At 39.5% G+C, this 21,794-nt stretch overlaps 1 protein-coding gene across 1 annotated transcript in view; it reads right to left on the bottom strand.

Annotated features, from left to right (window-relative positions):
- Positions 1-792: 792 nt before the first annotated feature.
- Positions 793-21,794, bottom strand: part of LOC112137569 (oxysterol-binding protein-related protein 3) — a 24,114-nt gene continuing 3,112 nt past the window's right edge. Inside the window, exons 2-22 of the mRNA XM_024259956.2 lie at positions 15,955-16,136; positions 15,571-15,687; positions 13,216-13,269; positions 13,035-13,148; positions 12,786-12,938; positions 12,610-12,697; positions 10,885-10,988; positions 10,702-10,791; positions 10,474-10,627; positions 10,247-10,371; positions 10,044-10,175; positions 8,539-8,626; positions 7,978-8,213; positions 5,982-6,119; positions 5,806-5,869; positions 5,488-5,566; positions 3,926-4,070; positions 3,221-3,365; positions 3,020-3,146; positions 2,691-2,813; positions 793-1,406 (exon numbers count right to left, since the gene is read on the bottom strand). Of these exons, the coding sequence (XP_024115724.1) occupies positions 1,310-1,406; positions 2,691-2,813; positions 3,020-3,146; positions 3,221-3,365; positions 3,926-4,070; positions 5,488-5,566; positions 5,806-5,869; positions 5,982-6,119; positions 7,978-8,213; positions 8,539-8,626; positions 10,044-10,175; positions 10,247-10,371; positions 10,474-10,627; positions 10,702-10,791; positions 10,885-10,988; positions 12,610-12,697; positions 12,786-12,938; positions 13,035-13,148; positions 13,216-13,269; positions 15,571-15,687; positions 15,955-16,017 (2,436 nt within the window). The 5' untranslated portion in view covers positions 16,018-16,136 and the 3' untranslated portion in view covers positions 793-1,309. The remainder of the gene's footprint in view (positions 1,407-2,690; positions 2,814-3,019; positions 3,147-3,220; positions 3,366-3,925; positions 4,071-5,487; positions 5,567-5,805; positions 5,870-5,981; positions 6,120-7,977; positions 8,214-8,538; positions 8,627-10,043; positions 10,176-10,246; positions 10,372-10,473; positions 10,628-10,701; positions 10,792-10,884; positions 10,989-12,609; positions 12,698-12,785; positions 12,939-13,034; positions 13,149-13,215; positions 13,270-15,570; positions 15,688-15,954; positions 16,137-21,794) is intronic.

The raw sequence follows: 21,794 nt of genomic DNA on the forward strand, positions 1-21,794 counted from the left end.
ATATATATATATATATATATATATATATATATATATATATATATATATATATATTCATGTAATCCATTTGTTTTGGTGACAGTTTCTTTTCAGGAACATTTGATGTTAAAGACCCACTCCGGTGAAAATCATACATCTAATTTAGGTGTTTTTAACGTGTTCTTGTGGCATTTTTCTGACAATAACACACAAATGTTATAGTTTCTTTATCGTGTTTTATTGTGATTTTATGTTCAGCACCTTGGTTGCCTCTGCTTTTATAGGTGCTCTGCATGCATAGAGAAAATTCAACTTGTACTTACATTTCTGAGTATTTCTTGATTCAAACTGTTGTGAGTCAAAGGCAGATCGAAAAAAATGCTATTTTAAATTTGTCTTTTGTTATGTAGAAAATACTGCTCCATCCAGTTGTAGACAAATAGATCCATGAACGTCTTCATTTTCCTCGTCTGAGCTGGAATCTGGATCACAACTGCACAGGTGGATAGATCTGATACTGCTTACCATGTTTGCTGCACTGATAATGTTTGGTTGGGGTTGTGAGGGGCTATAAGTTAGCAGTAGAGTGCACAAAGGTGATGGGAAGAGGGGGAGGAGTTACTTTGTGCTACCACCCACAAATCAGAGGTGAATTTTTAATGAATTCCTTCCTTGAAAATGTTTGATTTAGTCTAAAAACGGTACAATCATATTTTAAAGGCCACTTAAAACGCTTTTACTATCCACATTTATTATACTCTGTGGATTAAACTTGTATTTGTGAATGAAGGACACAGTATTCGGGACACACCATCGTTCTTCCACTCCACAAGAAGCTTTAATGCAGAGTTCCTCAGTGGAAAAGTGTCTCCGCGGCCTCATAAAGCCATGACCGCTAAAGCAAAGGCAGCATGATAAAAAGGCATAACGTTGTTTTGAAACCAGAACACATGATCGGCTTGAGGCGTGTTTGGATCCAGCTTCTCCCGTCCAGAGGAGCGCGGCTCCATCTTCATCATCACTTGGTCTCGGAGTTAAAGTCAGTTTGCATAATAGCTGGTTCGATGCAGCATTACAGTAAAAGGCACTTTGGTAAAAGAGATGTAACAAAACATGGTCTTGTTTTTAGTTGACAGATATTGTAAAAGATCCAGCCTTAAAATCTACAATAATAAAACCAACAGAGCAAGATTTACAGAAAAAGCAGCAGGTCCATGTGGACCGGGGTTACGATGACAGCAGAACCAGGTCAAGACGTTTGGACGCTGGTTTCACTTCTGTTTTTGTGGTTTCCCTCATGGTGATTCTTGGAGTGGAGTGAATCCAGAGGTCACCATAACACGGAGAAGTCCATTCTGCTGAAGCCAAAGTCTTTGCGCAGCTCCCAGTATGTGTTGTTACTAATCCAGGTGTCATCCTTGGATTTCCTGCAAACACAAAACACACAAATGCTACTGAAAACACACCAAATAAGAGGATTTCTGGTGTTTGACGCAAGAAATGTTCATGATCTCCAGCACAGCAGCTGATCATGACGGAAGACAAAATGGATCCAGTTCTTTTAGCAGTAAATAGTTTAATTTAGAGTGAGAAAACTTTCACAACATGTTTTAAAGAAACCAGACAAATCCAGGTTTTTATATCATTAACCCTATTTTATCTGTTAATACTTAAACGGTGAACGTCTCTTTGAGGCATGTGCAAACACTGACTCGATCCAGTTCTCCTATACAGTCAATGGTTCAAACACATTGACAGCTGATCCACATGGGTCAAAGTCAAGGCCCGCTGGGTGATTCTATCCGGCGTTTTGGGTGTCTCCAATTAAATCAAGACTCCCCAACCTCCGGACCACAAACTGGGATGTGGACTGCACTGGTATCCTAACCCCAACCTTAACCCGGTACTGGACGGTCTGTATCGGACGCGGATCAATACTGGTTCCGGACGCGGCACCAGACGCAGACCAGGCTAGGTTAGAGTACCGGTACCGGCCGAGTCCTGAGGTTTGAAAGTTACGTTTTTAAAGTTTAAAAGGTGTAGTTTTAACATGTTCAATAAATGTTTATCCTGTTCGGCTTTTGGATTTTGGCCCCTATAGGATTGAGTTCGACACCCCTGATTTAGGGGGACGTCCAAAGGAGCAAAGTTAAAAAAAACAGACATTCTTATCACTTCATGTTTCTCCCTTAAGAGAGACGATGATTCAGTCCAGTGCTGAAGGTAAACTATTTCTCTGTGTAATCTACACTTTTGTATCCTTTAATAAATATTGTTAATCTTATAATTTGTTTTTTCTTCATTTTCTTTATCCCTCATTAAAAAACAAGGAAGCAACAGGTAGCTTGAACAACCACGTAAAAAAAAGTGCAAATATAAAAACATATTTGAATTAAACAAGAACAGGAGCTCTTTTTAAAATACCCAGCAGGCATATCAACAATCAAGGAAATAAATGTTCATCAGTGTCATAAAATAAAGCCATTAATGTGGATTTTAGAACTGCACTCTTAATTTGTTCTTCTTTAATCTGCAACAATAATCTTAAAATGTATAGCTCATAATAAAGAGATTTAAATAAATGTCTGATCTCTGATGGGGATGCAGCATCAGATCAAGTTGTAAACCCCGACATCGGGTCTGATTTTTGATCATGTGACTGGATCGGGTCATCCCTGATTTTGATTTCCACGCCTACGAAAGAGTCTTACTTGAAGAAGCGCGGCTGGTGTGTCATGTTGTTGTCCTGCAGCACTTTCCTCCTCTCCCTCTGCAGCTGCTCTATCCTCTGCTTCTGCTCCTCGGCGGCGTCTAGGTTCCCTTCTTCCAGCATCCTGGAAGAACAACGTTGGAATAAATGTAAGGGACTTCAAATTTAATCCAAGTGTTGCTATGGTAACGCCCATTTAATTAGTATCACACTGCAAGGGGTGGCCATAAATATGTCAAAATACAGAATGATTCTGAACCCATTCATCCACTAAAAGTGACATAAAAGTGTGGAATTGTTAAACAATGAGAGAAATGAGGATTTAGTGACCTCTGGTCTGGCCTAAAGCGAGTGTCGGTCGGGGGGAGCAGTGGTCTGAGGTTGGAGTCCAGCTCATTTAACTCCACTGCAAACTGGGTGAAGCCGTAGTACTGCTCCTGGTCCTTGGGCATGGGATCTACGGAATCAAACCGCTGTTAGGATTGAGCCTCAGTAAATTGATTTTTCTCTATTTCAGGAGAGTCCACTCACTTGCTCTCCAGATGCACGTGGCAGAAGGAGGGTCTCCTTGAAATACCGATTCGTGCCACTTTCCAAAAAGGGAGTGCACGGTCTTCCCTTGTGCATTCGTCACCACGCCCTGTATTTCATTCACCGTGGAGCTCCACGATCTCGCCTAAAGATGAGGAGAGAAACAAAAGAATTAATCCAACATGATCTAAAACTTAAAGGAATTCTGTTTTCCACCAGAGGGCGCCGTTTCCCTTTAAACAGAGACTTACTAAGCCAAAAATCATCTTTTTTTTTAAATAATCACTAAAAACCTTAACTGGGTTTTAGCTAAACTTAGTGACCAGGAGTTTATAAGGTGGTAAAAAGAAAATTGAATATTTTAAAGCACAGAATTGATGCTAAAAATGAGTAAAAAATAACATTTAAGACCCTTTCTGATCCTCCTATTTGTCTTTTAATTATGATTATGCCTTTTTTAGCCAAAATCAAAACACTTTTCGTTTTTAAGACTTTATTTAACAAGAAATGTACAAATGATGTATTTTTCAAATGTCGTTTTTTTCATCTGCTCCTGATTCACAGCGACTTGAATGAAGAAAAACTCAGAAATGCAATTATAAGCTTAATTTTCTTCACATATGTCCCCATTATCAGAAAAATGCTACAAAAACATGTTAAAAGCAGTATTTTCATCCGAGTATGCAACATTTCTTCATCTCTCACCTTGATGAAAGTGATTTTACACTGGCACACGTCACTGCTGACGTTCTTGATGGACATCTCTCCATAGTGTTCAATCCACCGCTGGCCGCTGAGAATGTTGTGGATGCAGGATGTTACTTTGTTCCATTCATAGTGGTCCCCAAAGCTGGAAAAAACAAGAGATGTAATCCACTTTACTGTTCATGTTCACATTAAGTGTGGTGTGAAGAATCCTATTTGTTTGGATGTAAAGATAGATTGCAGTTTTTAAATAAAGGTGATAACATTTAAGGAAGAAAAAGCTTTGTGTTAAAGTGATTAACCCTCAATAAGACGCCTAGATCGGTTTAATGTTGGACAATATTATTACAGACCGAATTGTGGATTTTTAGCCTTTTGAGGGTAAAGTTTATTTTCATCCTCTGTAAAATATGCATCTAATTTAAACTTAATTTTTACACTAGACGTCATTAAAATGTGACAGATTTTCCCATAAGTGTCAAAGTGGAAGGTTAAAAAAAAATCAGGTGCCAACTTCAGCCTCATTCTACTTTTAGAATACAACAGATAAATGCAAAAAAGAGAAAAAGTTACCAATATTTTTTAAATACAATAATAAATCTACAGTTTAAGCGACTTCCTTATCATATTTCTCATAACATTTGATGATTATTAAACATTATTATTATGGCATGTGGGAACAACTGTAGTATTAAATCCATATTTAGAGTAAAGACTTCTGGTTTTTGACTGTTAAATGCAGCTTTATTTCATTTGAAAACTATGCTTCTTTTTCTGTTTCCTCACTGGATCTTCTCTGCAATAACAAACTGCTTTTTTTTGTTAATTTGGTTATTTTGGGGGTTTCAGTGTAGCGCTCGGCTCCCCCGCTTTAAGAAAACAGTGGATGGATTTTGTGACGTGTGAACGGAGACTTGTGTCAAGAATGAGTCAGATCTGGTGGAGAATCCAGTAGTTTTACAAAAAAAAACCCAAAAACTTTAGAATCAAATTATAAATAATTATGATTAAAAAAAGGAAAAAAAAATTGGCTGTGTTTTTTTCACTGCTGCCTGAAACCCACATTCCCATTGCCTGAGGGTTGTGCAAAGAAAGGCAATTTGAAGCTTAATTTTCCTTCTATATGTCCTCCACCATCAGCTAAAAGAACATTTTAAAAACATGTTTTCTTTGGAGTGGGTCTTTGAGAGCTAGTGTAGAAAAGGATGGAATAAAACAAACATTTTACTCTGTAAAAAAGAATTAATAACAAATTAATCTAACCTATACGTGGGTCTTTAGTTGAGCTGCAAAACATCTGATCTCAGATGAAGTAAAGGAGGATAAGATAGTTTGAAGATGTTTAGAAAAATGAAATAGCTGTTAAAGGTAGAGTTAGCGGGCAGAATGTCTGGATGTGGACCAAAAAGAAGATTCATAGTGCATGAAAGAAGTTGTAAAGATTGATGTTTGGTTTCATTTTGAAGGCAGATGATTTACTGTAGAGATCTCTGAAGAAAGAGGCCAAGATAAGAAGATATAGACAACAAAAGAAGGATTAAAAATAAATAAATAAAACCTACGCAGGTAGAGTCACATGTGTGGTTCCAATCGGGACTATTTCCATGGATTTCCCCCAGAATTTATTTTTCCACCGTACATCTGAAAGAGGAAATGATCAGACATTGAGACATGGCAGCTCCATGAGGTTTGCTAATCTGATAATCTGGTATTGGTAACCACAAGGACACAAAACATCTCCAGTGTCTGAGTTTCACCCTAAATAAATCACCAAACACAATAGAAGTTCTGCAGAAAAAGGCGTGGAAGGACTCATAGGTTACAAGCACGCAGGCGCGAGGGAACCTGATATTTATTCCAAACAATATTTCTCCTCTCACCTTGCCAAAACTTGAAGTTCCTTGAATCTGCATGACATGCTGACACAGGCGGGTGGTGACTCACCTGGAGAGAGGAGATCGTAGTGAGCGTTACCTTCTAAGTTTACAGATAAAACAAAAAAAGTAGAAATGATTTCATTATTTCAGAATAGAAATTAAACAGAAACTGCTTCTACCTGCTCGGCTATAAACCGGAAGCCCTTCTCAGGCCGGTCGCACTCGAACGTCTCTCCCAGGACCGGGTTAAACGGTTTGCTTCCCGCGCGGAAGTATGTGGAAGCATAGGCAGATATCGCAAACGTGGCAACAAACACCTGAGTGGAAACAAGAGAAAAAGGTCAAAAATCGGATCCGAACACAAACAAAAACACTCGGTTTGCACCGGGGTTTTAGTGTCTGCACACAAAGACGAGGTTTAGAAGCAGGGAGGGTCAGATTACAGACTGGGACATCGTGACACAGAATTAAATCTAAATACATTTTTTTTTGAAAGCCAGAAAAAAAAGGAAAAGTCAGGGCAAAAAAATTGTCAACAAAAAATCTGTCTTTACATAAAATGTATCACTATTAAAAGCTCGCTTCACTCTTAAATTAAAGCTATTTATATATTTTTTAAAAAAGATCTTAATCAGAACTACAAATGTGGTTTTGATCACATAAATAAATAAACGTTCCTCTCATTTGGCCCCTAAAGTTCTGAACTAGGTGTTCAAATTTTGTTTTCTGCATTTGACTTATTCCCTAGGGGAGGGGTGAGCTGCAGACACAGCAGCCAATTCCAGATTCTTTTGATCCACTCAATTCAATTCAACCTTGAGTTTACACATTTAGACACATTTGTTTAGAAATACATTAACAATGTACTATATGTTTTGAAGATTTTCATATTAATCTGATCCAGTTCACATACTGTACAATTTATTAGTAAAATAATAATGCTTTTGATAATAGCATATAGTGTTATATGGATTCTTAAACGGGGAAGCTCCAACGATTGTTCTGCCTCTCCTTGAGAGTTTCAGTTTAGCCACTAGGTGGCGATTGTGCTATAGCATTACAGCTTATTCCAGAAGAACAAAGTATGAGCAAAAAACTGTGTTTTAGACCACAAATGGTCAATTTAAAAGAAAAAAATATAAAAAATATTTCCTTAAAAAAGATAAGAGTATGTAAAGATGTTAATTTAGTCAGCAATGTATGTTTAGGTCGACCAAGGGTTAGCATTAGCCGTCCTATGGGAAATCCCCTCATACGTTAGCATCTGGCTAGCTGACTTTATCTTTATGCTTTTATCTCTACGTTTATGGATTGATTATTGATCCATTAAACTTAGATCAATTATTCGATTCTTTCAGGCCCAGCCCTACTGCTGAGTGTCAAACAGGGAGGGTCTCATTTTTAGTCTTTGGTATGATTCAAAATTAGATTTGAAACCATGAACATTCAGTCTCAGGGCGGACACTCCACCACAAGGGATCTTTTTGGTTCCTTACAATATTTAGGAAAGTTCTTGTGGTTTTTCACACAGTGATTGTGCTCAAAAAACCTCTAACAGTAAAATCAGTTTGGCCTTTCTTTTTTAGTTCAGTTTTATTAGACGTTTGAAGAATAAAAAACACCATTAAAAGTAATTCCTCAATTTGCTTTGACTTGTATTAAATTGCAAGATCTTGGGAAATGCTGCCATTTGTTCATTTCTTTTTGCAGGTTCACCTTCATTGCTGCATTTTGGATTTTAGGAAGAGAAAAGCCAGAACAGAAAGATTTTTTCAATTTCTTTAGATCTTTGACAGATTTTCAGTGTTCCTCTTTATTTTTAACATTCATGATCACAGTAATCCAGTTTGAGATCTCTCAGAGAAGAATTAGATGGTTGTGCACGGCATCAGCTCTGTAAAAGCACTTATTTCTTAAAAGTCTGAGCAACTTTTTCCCCTTTTCAGGTTTATTTTTATTGAACAATAAAAATCATTTCAAGAACTGGACCAGTCAAAAAGAAAAATGCTCCAAACGGTCATCTCTGCAGAACAAGCCCTCACTGCAGCACACTTCAAGCTGCACTGTAATGAGTTCATGTTGCAACTTAATAAAAGTCAAAGCAAAACATTTCTTTCATTTCCTAAACCAACACAGCTGTTTATGACTTCAGGTGGTAATAGAGTCAGGATTCACCATGCGCTGGTAGGGGTCAGGGGTCTGGTTTGCGGTGTCCAGCAGGTCGCTGTACTCCAGCTCCTCACACAGCCTCTGCAGGGTGTTGAGCGGCTCGTTGAGCTGCACGGGCATGGCGACCTTGGACAGGTCTTTGCCGATGTTGTTCCTCAGGATGTTCCAGAGGCTCACGCTGCTGGAGGGGCAGGTGGACGGCAGCGTGGAACGCCTGCGAGCGACGGTCACCACGCTGCTGACTGGATGGGGAAAGTGGAGTGACATAAAATGTTCTCTTTATTATGAGAGCTTAATTATTTATTTCATTTACTTCAGTCAGAGGTAATAGAGAAAATGATAAAGCTGCTCAAATATGTCTGAAGAACGAGTTTAAAAACCAGGAATGCGTCAAATTAAAACACTTTTAATCACAATTCTGACACTTTCAGTTAAAAACACAGAAGCTGAGCCCAAAAAATGAAGAGACACCCAATCCCTGTTTCAATGACAGAAACTTTACAACCTTTATTTACATCATTACGAGGAAGAGTGGCTTTAGAGAAAACATTTTACGAATTCCTGTACCGGAGTTGTGTCTCTCGCTCCTCCCATCGTACGTATCCATGGAGACGCTGTCACTGACGTCACTGATGTAGGAGTCATCATCAGACACCTTAGGGAAAAAATGAATTAGTTACATATAAAAAAAAAAGACAAGATTTGAAGAATCAAGTTCATATGAAATTTGTGAAGCGATAAGGTAACGTCTCGCTTGCTGTTTTTCTTAAAAACAGTATATATATATATTTTTTTAGGAGTCATGCTACGATCACATTGGACTTGGAATCATGGGTTTGAGCGACTGCTTCTAATGGAACGACAGACACAGGGACGTGCTTTCCGACGTATCTATAGAGCTCTCCAAAACATATAAACCCAAACAACTCACTCCACATCATCTACGTTTTCCATGATGTGGCAACGTTGGCGGTTGCTCTGCGGTCAGGGCGTGGAGCAGTAAATGTAACGCGCCTCAAAGGAAAGGCGACAGACATAAATCTGACGAGCGAATCACGTCCGGTGTGAAGGCAGCTTCATAGTGCTTCCTGGTAATTTCACAGTTCTCTTTCCGTGGTCTTGCTTTTTTACAGATTTTTTTTTCCACTGCAATTGTGCAGGTGTCCTGATTGGTGGCTGAATGATGGAATAATTTTTCTATGAAGGTTTGAACTTTGAGAGGAAAAAAAAATGTAGAAATAGCCATGTCTGTCTGAGAAAAGTGGGAAAAAAGAGTTTTACTGCCTTAAAACATCTATAATTTCGGGTTATTTTTAGGGCTGGGTTGATAAAATTGATTAATCGATTTGAATTGATTTAAGCTTAACAGATCAATAATCGATTCGTAAAAATATAGATCGATTTAGCACATAAAGCTAAAGTCCACTAGCTTGATGCTAACGCTTAATGGGATTTCCCATCGGACGGCTGACGTAAACATAAATTGCTGACTAAATAAACATCTTTATAAACTCACAGGTATTAACTTTTCAAACTCTTTTAATGAAATAGGTTTTAAAGTAACCATTTATGGTCTAAAGCACTTTTGTTTTTGCTCATTCTTTGCTTATTCTTCTGGAATAGTGCACTGATAGAGCGCGATCGCCACCTAGTGGCCAAACTGAAACTCCCTCCAGGAGAAGCAGAACAATGTTTAGAATGTTAATGAACTGAACATTTTTGTGTAAACTCAAAATTGAATTGTTTCAAATTTAATTGAGAAGATCGAAAGAATATATATATATAAAAAAAAACTGAATCACATAGATCCAGACTCTTGTGAATCAAATCGAATCCTTTCTTGAACCTTTTATCGATACCCAGCCCTTGTCATTTTTAGATCGTAACTCCACAATAATTGGGGGAACACTTTGACACAAAAAAGCTCATTTTTGGTTTAGAAAGCTTTCTTCAAAACAAGTTCAAAGATTTCCTTTCAGATTCCTAACTGCTGTTTACAAAGCAGGCTGGTAGGTGCGACAATGACCTACTTCCAACACAGTAAAAGAGCTATGTAGTAGATCATGTGAGACCTCATTTTCAGATGAAGACGAGGAGAGCAGGTACTCCTGGGCGTCAAAGAACTCGGATATGGAGTCTGGAATGGATGTTTTGCTCTCGTTGGAGATCTGGTGGACCAGGGACTGGGGGGTTCCTGTAGATTCCTGATCAAAGACAAAGTCTGATGGTAGACTGTGGACAGTCACATGACTTTTAAATTTTCTCTGCCACTCACTGAAGGAAAGCCAGTCTTTAGACCCACAACTTGTGCCGGCTGGGGGCCCTGCAGGTCGATGGTGAGCTTCAGTCGGTCTCTCTCTGCTGTCAAAGAACTGTGCGCCGATTTCAAGGTAGCGTGAACTGGAGAGAAAAAAAGAGAAACATAGAGGTATGGGGTTGTCATGGAAACTAAGTTCTAAAGTGGCAAACTAGGAAATCTCTCACACCCAGGGATGAACTCACTGTTGTTAGCCAGCCGGCAGAAATCTTCCTGCAGACGCGACACGTCTGTCGGCGAGTCTGGGGACTCGGGACAGACCTCCTGGGAGGAGGTGGTGGAGAGGTTGGGATTGGAGGCATGAAGACGAGGAGATTGGGAAGAGATACAACTGGGGACCTGACAGTCAAAGAAAAGTTTACACCATCGCGCCGTTATATTTATGAATAGGTAATCCAAAAACAAAAGCATACTTGTAGTGTGGCTTTGGCTTCTTTGCCGTTGTTCTTGGATCTCCATCTCCTTGGCCTCTTCTCCTTCTTAGGGTTGTCATAGGCAGACGCCTGTCGTCCAACAACAAACATCGATACTTTTCTTAAGTAAAACACTTCCGAAACGTTACGTTTGGCCACCTGAACCCTTGTTTGGACACTCACTTGTAGTGATGTGATGGCTGGAGCAGAGTATGTGCGATGCATGACCTCCATGCTCTTTAGCAGCAGGTTGAGTTCCAACAGATAAGACTCGCATTCCTCGAGCTCTGAGTAATGACACAAACACACCATGAAACAGAACATCCCAGCATGCACTGCCACATGGACACCAGAGCTCTAGTGTTTTTTAATTGTTAACACGATAATTCCAGTAGATTCTGAAGGAATCTGAATTTGGCGCCCCTCCAGCAGATGGCGCCCTAGGTGTCTGCCTAGCTCGCCTATGCCCAGGGCCAGCTTTGATGACTTTTTTTGGCTGTTGACCTCTATAAATGGGGCATCAAAAGTGCTGTCTGTTGGTCCTTGCAAATTTTTTGACAATTTAATTTGTTTAATTCCTGAAATTATAGTCTAAAAGTGTCTGTGTGCTGCCCCCTACAGGTTGAAACGAAGTACTACAGCGGAAAATTTTGAATAGTAAACTGGTGTAAGTGGGTTGCACGGTGGCGCAGTGGTTAGCGCTCTCGCCTCACAGCGAGAAGGCCCTGGTTCGAATCCCGGCTGGGACCTTTCTGTGTGGAGTTTGCATGTTCTCCCCGTGCATGCGTGGGTTTTCACCGGGGACTCCGGCTTCCTCCCACCATCCAAAAACATGCTTCATAGGTTAATTGGTGACTCTAAATTGCCCCTAGGTATGAATGTGAGAGTGAATGTGTGTGTGATTGAGGCCCTGCGACAGACTGGCGACCTGTCCAGGGTGTACCCCGCCTTCGCCCTTCAGTAGCCGGGATAGGCTCCGGCACCCCGCGACCCCGAAAGGGACACAGCGGTCAAGAAAATGGATGGATGGAAACTGGTGTAAGTCCTACGTCATTTCAGGAGTTTCACGTCATCGTGCTCTGCAGCTCCAGTATAAAAGCCTCGCCCATCTTTGAACGCGGAGCTCGCTTGATTTTTTTAAATTTGATTGAGACAATAATAAAAAGATCCTGCTCTAGCTAACCTCACTGTCACTGTTAATCACAGCTCCAGACCACACCTCCCCTACGCAGCACACCTCCTCTAGCCCCGCCCCCCATTTTTTCATTTTTCAAATCTGGGAGCAGAGTCCGCCTCCAACTGTCCTTCTTGGTTACCCTTTAAAGAGTTAATACAGGAGCCGTCACCGGCGTCAGGAAATTACATGACCGTTTACGCAATTTACATAATTCCAACGCATAACGAAGCACAGAAAAGCTGCTTTTCTCCATTTCAGAATCAATTACGTTAATTTCACAAACACTTTACTGCTGTAAAATTCGTCTGGCACAGATGATTATTATAATAGTCGACTAATCACCGATTATTTTTTCAGATTAGTCGACTAATTGGGTCATGTGCAAAGTGGATGTAAAGCACACATCTTACATCTCAAATATTACAAAAGTGTATTTTTTGGTGCTGAACGCTCACAACTTTATTCAATTTTACTACAATCTGACTCCATTTAATATAAGGTTACAACTAATCGAGAATTAAATTAGTCGTCGACTATTCTAATAGTCGATTAATCGACTAATCGTGGCAGCCCAACTGTAAAGTGTCGGTAAAGCTACCTTTCTCCACTTCGGAATTTGTTGGAATTGTGTTAAAAAGTTGAAGAGTTACAGTAATTCAAAGAACGCCAACACTATTGAACAATGTTGATGGTGTTAAAGAAGGAAGACAATAAGAAGAAGCCAAGCCCACCCTTGGAGCACTTGTTCATGTCTTCTGAGGAGTGAAGCCAGGAGCTGACTTTAGCCTGGTGGACCGACGCCTGCTTGGTCAGGGTGGACTACAAAGACAAATTGACAAAGAATCAGTTGAGATAAAGATGCATCCAGTCTATGAAAGCTGCATCCAAATGTTTTCTTACAACTTACCCGTCTGTACGAGTCATTAAAGGTTGGAGAAGATGAGGCGTGGGGGTGGAAGAGGTGCCTCTCGTGAGGATACACCGATATTTCGTTCTGTCGAAACAAACGGTGGTGACGCAGCTTTGACACCCACTCCTCAAACAGCTCTGAAGACTTCACCTGGTTGAGCACAAAATGATTGACAAATCCTGTGAGGCATTTGCTTGAATTTGCATGACTCGCGCATCCTCGTTTTATCAGGAACTGTGGACTTACCTTGAGGTGATAGATGTTGTCCTCGGTGTCCAGGTCAATGCACATGGCTTTCTTTTTGATAGACATAACAGAGAGGCCGACGTCTATGCAGCCGTGAATCTTCCCTTTCTGAATCTGTGCAAAATGACTGAAGTTAGCCTTCATGGAGAACAGTGACAGACGCAGATGAGGAGACACTTACATCCGTCCCTCGCTTCCCGTATGTCATGATGCCCTTCACCAACACAAAGTATCGCTGAGTGGCAAGAAAACAAAAACAACCAAATGAAAAAGTTATTCAATAATAGGAATCACAGGGTTCTTGTAAGTTTTCAGCCTAACGTTTTATGAATTTAACAGTTTTTGCCTTTAGTAAAGTATTCATTTGTTACAAGAGCAGCAGTAAAAGGAATCACATAAAGATAGAGCCCTTCAGTGCAGGCACGGCAGTTTTACAACGGGGCAGGCATGCTGACACAGATGTCAGTCTGAATACAGACTTCAAGAGTTGTGTTTGAACATGGGAGTGTGGGTGAGTCAAGGTTAAGGTATGAACATATAGAAAACAAACAAAATGATTTGAAGAAATCTGACGACAGCTTAAAGCCCCCCTCCGGAACTTTAAGCCTTAGTCAAAACTGCCCTTACAGGTGGATATGAGCTGTCTGCGGGGGAAAAGGGGGCAAAACTGTACAGGCCATGCTGGGGTCTGTACAAATTTATCAAGGTCATTGAGCCCGTAGAGGGAAAATGTTCATACACATCTTTCTACTAATGTGTTCATAAGCTCCAAATGCATGTGCGAGGAGCTACTGTCAAAATGTATCTATATATCTTGTTTACAATTTATGGAAGACACTGATGATGTTGAGAAATCAGGTTTATTTCATTTAATAGAGCTCTATAAAAACAGTAGTAATGATGTCTCCATGTCTGGGTTCATGAGATCATTCAGAGTGTCTCCCAGTACCACTTTCAGCAATACTCGAGTCTCTCTGCCAACCAGTTTGATGACTTACACTCCCTCATTAGTCCAAGGAAAGCAAAGCTAAAAATAAGAGTAATAGTAGACGAGCTTTTCATTAATGTCTCTATGCAAATAAGAAAATTAGCATGAAGTTCAGGATCAGAATGATCAGATTCTCCTCCATGTTTACTTTAGACTCCACCCACGGATCAAGTCATCAACATGTCTCGGTTCAAAGCTGAATGCTTGATGCCATGTGAATTTTTTGCCAAAGTTCAGATATTTGACGCAATGTAAAGCCAGAAACATGCTTGTACAAAAAAATTTTTTTTTCAAGCCCCCAATCCTGCAACAAGATAAGTGAGGGCTCCTTGCAGGTTCATCAGGTCCAGCCTCGTTTATACGCAAGTAGTGCGTCTAACTTACATTATTCTTAAAAATACTACATGATGCACAACACCAGGGGTCTGCAAGAGGCTTAGAAAAATGGATTAAAAAAAATGTAAAAAGTAATTGTAGTAGAATTGTATAGTCGATTAACTTAAACTTCATTCAATTCATTCACAAACAGTTGAAGGTATGAATCATTCAACAAGGATCCTAACAACAGCAGCTGTAATTCTCCATCAATCCTTTGTAGTTTATCATCGTCACACTGACACATTTGGACTTCATTTTGGCTACATTTAACAAAGAAAATCAATTCATTGTCCATAAAACCAACCAGAATTAAAACTACATTAAATTATAATCCACTGGATTATAAAGCAGCTTTTCTATTTTTGAAAAAATTCAAGGATTTAAAGTGTGTCTCTTGGTTTTAGTATATGGTTGGGGTAATTTAATTAGCTCTGATTTAGTTTTTATTGCTTATGTTTATGAATTTGTGGCTGAAATGCACCAGAAACAGTACAATAAACAGTTTTTTTTATTGATGACTTTACACTTCCTACTGCATTTGCTGCATTGACATGATCCTACAGTGTAGGACGTCTTTTATTTTGAAAGGAAGTCATGTAAAGCTCTGTCAAAAGTTATAAACTCTTTCATATTTTTAAAGAAAGGTATTTTCTCTTCATGTTTTATTTATGCCAAAACCACAATATTTTATTTAAATGTATCATGTCAGTAGCAAAAACATAAATAAAAATCTGTATTTTTCTAAAGGCTGAGTGAAAACTTTGTGGCTCCTACTGGGTTTTAGTTGGTGAGAAATCGACCCGAATGGCTCTTTAAGTGTTGAAGGTTGCAGACCCCTACACTGCATGCACAACAATGGTACGTTCCATTTTAATGACGTCCCTTAAAGACACACCTGCCCTCCCTTTAAGATGCATCCACTCCTCTCTATGACCCTCTACGGACCTGGATAACCCAGGAACCCTCAGCACCTGTTCTAGTATATTCTGACTACGACATTAAAAAACATCTACATTTGAAGTTGAGTCTTAGGTTAAAATGTGAAAAAAGCAGGTTTAAAAACCCCACATTATTTTCTTTTCTAATATATTATTCCTAAAACACGTTCGACATTTTTAGTATCAAATAAGTCCAGCTCAGTGTGATAGTTATTTGAAGATGAGGCTTTACCTTATGCCATCCCTTCATTGGCCACTTCCTCCTCTTGAGCAGGAAGCCTTCCTGCCTGTCAGGCTCCTGCATGCTGGCAGGAACCCCCCTGAGACCCTCCACAATCTCCCAGCTATCCTGAAAGTGGACACAGGGAAGACAAGGCATGAGATGGACAAACAGAGAATAACAATGTCACACTTTTCCTCTAAAAACTGAGATTTGGGCTGATTATTATTTAACTATCATGATGACAAATCATCTCTTGTTTTGATTGAGGTGCAAAATGAATCCAGCCTCACAAACACTGGGAGCATTTACATAAATCTAAACAAAAGGCAGGTGGCTATTACGTCCCAGTAAACACTCGTTTCACTTCGTGAGGACCCCCGCGTGCTGACGTACCCGGTTGCTCTCATGTTTAGAGGAGTCGCTGCTGTCGCTGTGTGTGGGAGACGGCGTCGTCATCCTCCTGAAGCTCGGCTGCTCTCTTGACAAATGCCCTGCGTCTGTAGAAAACGTGCAAACTGGAGGAGTCACACCTGGAGCATTCCTCTGCCCTTCAAAGGCCACCCCAACAGTCCGCTCTGCAAAGAAAGGTCACAGCAAACAGAGGTTGGAGCAGCACAAAGGTCAGACGGGTTGTGAGGAGAAGGGAGGCTCCATAAGAGACGTTCTTACTAAGTACGATAATGCCACTAAAAAAGCTAAAAGTAGTTTTGGGAAATCTGTAAAAAAGAAAAAAAAAGAATTCAAACAACAATCATTTTCATAAGACCTTGATATCTCCCTATTGAATAGATATGCATGCAGACCAAGCTTTAATGTGCTGATAGATGTAAGCTGAGTTCATGCAAAAGCTCAAACAAATGCTTCAAAGTCAATATTTATGGGCTTGATGGATCAAACACATTTGGGTCTTTTGAAGATTGCTCTTGAATTGTGATGAAAGCCTGTCAGGACCACATCATTACATCCTCCAAACCATGACTGGACAAAAATGTGTTGACCTCACTGCAACTTCAGCAGCTGAGCTGGAAACCGTCAAAACATCACGTGAGCTTATAATGAGACGGTTGGGGCGTAAAGAGTCTAGTGTGATCTCATGATGTCTTATTTTAGTCCAGTGAGTTTAAACATGTTACTGTAACACTAGGTTGGTTCAAAACAGCATGTGCTGGTGTTAAAATAATAATAAATTGATCAAATTATTTGAAAGTCTTCTAAAAGTCCCCCTCATCTTTTGATTTATTTTAAAATTGTTCCCAGTGGTCTTTTAACTAAGATGATGCCGTTTTAAGCCAAAATTAAAAAAAAAAAAAAACGTCTCTTTCAAAGACAGTTTTGTAGAACAGTAATATTTCATTAGATATTGCTTAGACATGAACAAATGTTCAATAAATGTGTTCAGCAGACATAGACAATGGACCAAAGATATACCGTGGATGCAAAAACATATGATCCATAATCCCCAGCTTCAGGCAGACTCTCCTCAATATATGCTTTCCATTATGAGAAAAAAATGGAACAAGAACATGCTAAAATCACCGAAAACACAATTTTCATCAGCGTGGGTTTTTAAAGACCTGAAACCAACTCAGTAACTACAGGACAGGCCTGTCTGGAGATTTTTTAGACAACCTTTAGTTTAATATCATTCAATACAGTTACTTTATATAGACTTCCGTTAAATCTAGATATTCTAATACAATTAATGTACAGTATGTCCCATCAATAATTTTGATCCAAAAAGAAAATCCAATAAAATTCATCAACTTCTGTCCTTTAGACTCAAGTGGAAACATCAAAAGCAACAGAATAAATCTTTACAATAATACTTATAGTAGTCACAGTCAGTGACTTTATAAAAGAGAAGTGGACTGAGACGACGTCAGTAAACAATAACTGGTCCGAGTTGATCTAAGTCAACGTTTCTATGGCAACCACTCTGCCCAATCAGGAGAGAGTTTGTTGAAAGTCCACACCCCTACCAATGAAAGCATACTTGGGGACCTAGTGGGTACAAAATACTTGTATTGAGACATCTGATTGGCTAGTGTATAACTTGAATACCTTACAAAAAAAAGTATCAGGAAAAGAAAATGAGGATAATCAAGAGCATGTTAATAAAAAGTATCAGAACAAGAATGGTTATTCTGACAAATAGAACGACTGAGTAATAGCTGTTTCTCTATTGGAGTCTACGGGATTTTGGCTTCTTGGAGCCAGAGGGTACTTCCTATTTGGGACCCCAGTGGGGAGGGATCGCTCAGTCCAGTTCTCTTATGCAGACAATGGTCACAACCCATCCAGCTTCTTAATCCGCTGTATCATTTTAGGGGATGCCATAGCCTCACCCAGCTACTGTAGGGCGCAGACAGGGTACACCGTAGACAGGTCGCCAGTCTGTCACCGAGCAAGGGTCACAACAGTATGCCAAATAAATATGCTTTGAAAAATTAAAAGATTAAATTCAGTTCACTTTTATCTGTAAAGTGCTTAATTCTTAGGGTTTAACTGTCTCCATCAGAAAAAGCTTGGACCACCTTAATGGCATCAAGTGAGAGGCCTTCAATTGAGTCTACTTAATTAGACCAAGAGCATGTTAGCCAAAATTAAGGAATAAAAGCATCTTAAGGAAGCAGAGGGCAACTTTATTGTGAAAATGGTTGTTTCAGTGCAATAAATGATTTGCATAAGTACCACCCATCTACAAAGAAGGGTATACCACATCTGATAGTGTTGGGCATCAATGAAAAACCCACTCATGTCTGCTAGGTGGTCTATGCATATTCATGTGCATGTAAAAACTGCGTAAGCGTCTCGATCTGAATGCATGAGAATAGTCTCCACCCTCTGCAGGGACGCTCTGCTTCCAATGAGCGTCCTCGTGTGTTTTCTGAAGTTCCCCAAGGTCTTGCTTACAGACTGTGCCATGCTCAGGACATGAGTCACTAACAGGAAAGAATGTGAGCCGTGCCTCGATACCTCCAACACACCACAACACCAGGCTAGCTACAGTAAACACTCTGCTACAGCAGACTGGGACACGCAGCCGGCCCACTTCTTTCACAGCTTTTCAGCTCAGGCTAAAAGGACAGATAGCACATTGGAGTAGGTTGCAAAAGATAAACTCGCAGAGCTTGATTTAACTTGTCAAGCTGTTCTAGCCTTCAATTTGCAGGTTGGGACTTGTCTCCACTTGCATGTGAAGACTAAACAGCCTCTGCATGTTACAGCTGCACATCAACATTTTATCATATTAAGGGGCTAAAAAACAATTTTAAAGTATGAATGTTAATAATCAGAGAAATTGTTTCTGTCTTCATTCTTTTCTCCGTTTTGTTCAGAATCAGCAGCAACCACTTTGTTCCAACTTTGTGAATCAGAAAACTATTTTTTTTGTCCTAAACGTTCCTTTATGAGACTTCTGCAATTCACCTCCTCGTGTCGAACTTAAAATAACTGCCCGAGCTGAACTGTGACTGAAGGCGGGGCATGATTCCCTGAACATCCAGCCATGCGCCCTACATACAGAACCTGCGCTGAGTGATAACTGAGAACTCTGCACTGCTGACTTTCCTGCAGCGTAAGATCAGAAGGGCCTCTGCCTTCCCTCTTACATAACCCTAGTCAATCATTGATACAACAAAAGCTCATAATTGATCTGTTTAGGCATGTTTTTGAAGGAAAAACATTGTTATCACGGACTATAATGGACAAAATCAAATCAGTATGTTCAAAATCTATAGTGAGAATCTGTTTTTCACAACACAAAGGAAGTGAAACGTCTGACTTTTCTTTTTTTTTTTTTTGCACATTGGTTTTAAACCACTGTCAATCATTGCTTTTGTGTCTGCTGCAGGTTTTCATGCACAGGAAGCATCTCAACCTTTGAGCACTTTCTCAGAAATATCTTTTTTTTAAAATATGACTTACATAGAAATTATGTTTTTCTAAAGCTACTATCCATAAAAGACCCAAAAGTCTAGACAGACACTGTTGTTAAAGACTCGGCATTGCTGTTTTTGACATGTTCTTGCAGCATTTTTCATGAAAGATGGCATATATGAAGAAAGTTCAGATGAAAATTGCATTTCTGAGTATTTCTTTGCTTAAAATGTATGTATACAATATTGCTTAGCATTTTTGCTGCACCGGTACTGTTTTGTTGGAGTTGTGAGGGGCCGGAAGCTAGTGGGAGAGTGTTTAAAGAGAGGGGCTGGCTTACTCTGTGCCAATGGTTCTGCCCACAACCTACCTCCGCCCTGCAGAAACTATGTCCTAGAAAATAGGGGAGTGCCAAAGTATCGATATTGGGATACATTGTGATATTTAGTCCTGCGATTGATTTTGGATGGGTTCTCACTAAGTATCTAGCTTTTATTTTTGTTTGGAAAAGCTGTTAAATGTTATATTCGTCATCCATTGGTGAGACGTTCCTTTGGAGGTAGATAGGGTGCGCGCGTTGCACCAATGTGTCTGACAGCTACTTGAATTATTCAATGTTTGTTCTGTTGTTTACAACATTTTTGCCCCAAGTAGTGACACTGCTGTTCAAGTTTACTTTTGTTAACACTGAATTTTACAAAGAATTCCAATTCAATTGGTGTCAATGCTTGTCAAAGACATAGTATTACTGATTTGCACAAAAGTGTCTAATACTTGTTGCACAAAATAAGACACAAGTTTTTTATTATGATTGTGTTCACGCTAAAAAATAAATGGGAAAATATTTTCCCAAAAATATGTGTTAATCTATATAATGTGAGTTATTAGAGATGTTCAGGAATTATTGAAGTATTGCGATATCATCGATATTGTGAAGTACCCAATGATTCCCAGCCTTACTAGAAAATGACAATTTTTTTTAAAAAATGTCTGAAAAAAAACTACATAATAATAATCAAAAGATCACTAGGAACACTTTAAACTTGATTAAAAAAGGACCAGCCTTGGACTTATATAAAATACAACAGAAAAGTCCATTTTGAGATGGTTTTAGGAAAAACCCAAGTATGCAACAGTTTGAGCCCGAGGGATGGTCAAGCGTGAGTTTCCAGCTCTGGAATGACAGGCATGCTCGCACTGACAAAGCCGCTTCTCTTTCTACTTCATGTCAAGCACTTCCACAGCAGCAGAGCCATTAGCTCAACAGTCTACACGGCTGTACTTCCACCTCATCCCTGGCTCACTCGCACAGAAATGTGTCTCTATAGATTTTGGAATTATCGGGTTAAAGCTGTGGATGAGCCACTGATTATCGGAGCCATAAGAGGCTTTAAATAGACTCACATCTGGCCATATTTATTTATACTCCAAAAGAGAAAAATGTCATGAAGATAGAGGACGAGATGGGTGACAGAAAATGCTTTCAAGACTTCAAGTCTAAAAATACAACTAATGTTTCTTTGAAGCCTTTTTTTTTTTTTTTTTTTTTTTAAGAGAAACTCAAATGTGTGCATCAGTAAAAGATAAAAAAGCAGCCTCTATCTGATAGGAAGTTATTTTCACAAGGACACAACGAGATAAAAACCGGAGCCCTGCGATTCCTGACCAATTCTTTGAAAAGCTTCACCACAAAAATAAGCCTCTCGTACGTCTTGCTGAGACAAGGGACACTTTGTGTGACTGCTCGGTCCAACGTTGCCATGGATACTAAAAATAACTACATTCGGTTTGCAGTTTTAATGAAAATTTTACAGAGCAGTGCTTTGGGATTCACATTTGGTTTGTGTGCTCATAAGTGGGCTAAAATGCTCAGCTGGTTAAATCTGCATTTACCTGTTTACTCTGCGGATGTTTACCAAATCAACAGATATACAAAAACTCTGAGTCATGCTGCTGGATGTTTACACCCCAGCATTTATACTTCCCAGAATGCTGTCAAAGTGGGGAAAAAAAGAAAATAACTGAGCTTGACAGGAACCAGTTGCTTGACCGGCCAAACACCCCCCCCTCCCCTCCAGCCTGCTGTGTCCAGGAGACTGCCAGTGAAATCTTGCTTTGGGGCATTTCAGCCAGGTACCCTGGCACACTTTTTGACTTCTAATGAAGATGGTGCCAAAATAATTCATATTTTGTAGTTTCCATTCAGGATAATCCTGTAAAATTGTTAGTTCTGCTTTAACTTTATAGCCTTTAGAAATCCCCTCTGATGATGTTTTTAATATATTCTTTTGGCATTTTGATCATTGTGAAGGACATTAAAAAAAGGAAAATAAGCTTCAAGTCCCCCATGACCA

Source organism: Oryzias melastigma, linkage group LG11 (genome assembly GCF_002922805.2).
Source record: "Oryzias melastigma strain HK-1 linkage group LG11, ASM292280v2, whole genome shotgun sequence".
Classification (NCBI taxonomy): domain Eukaryota; kingdom Metazoa; phylum Chordata; class Actinopteri; order Beloniformes; family Adrianichthyidae; genus Oryzias; species Oryzias melastigma.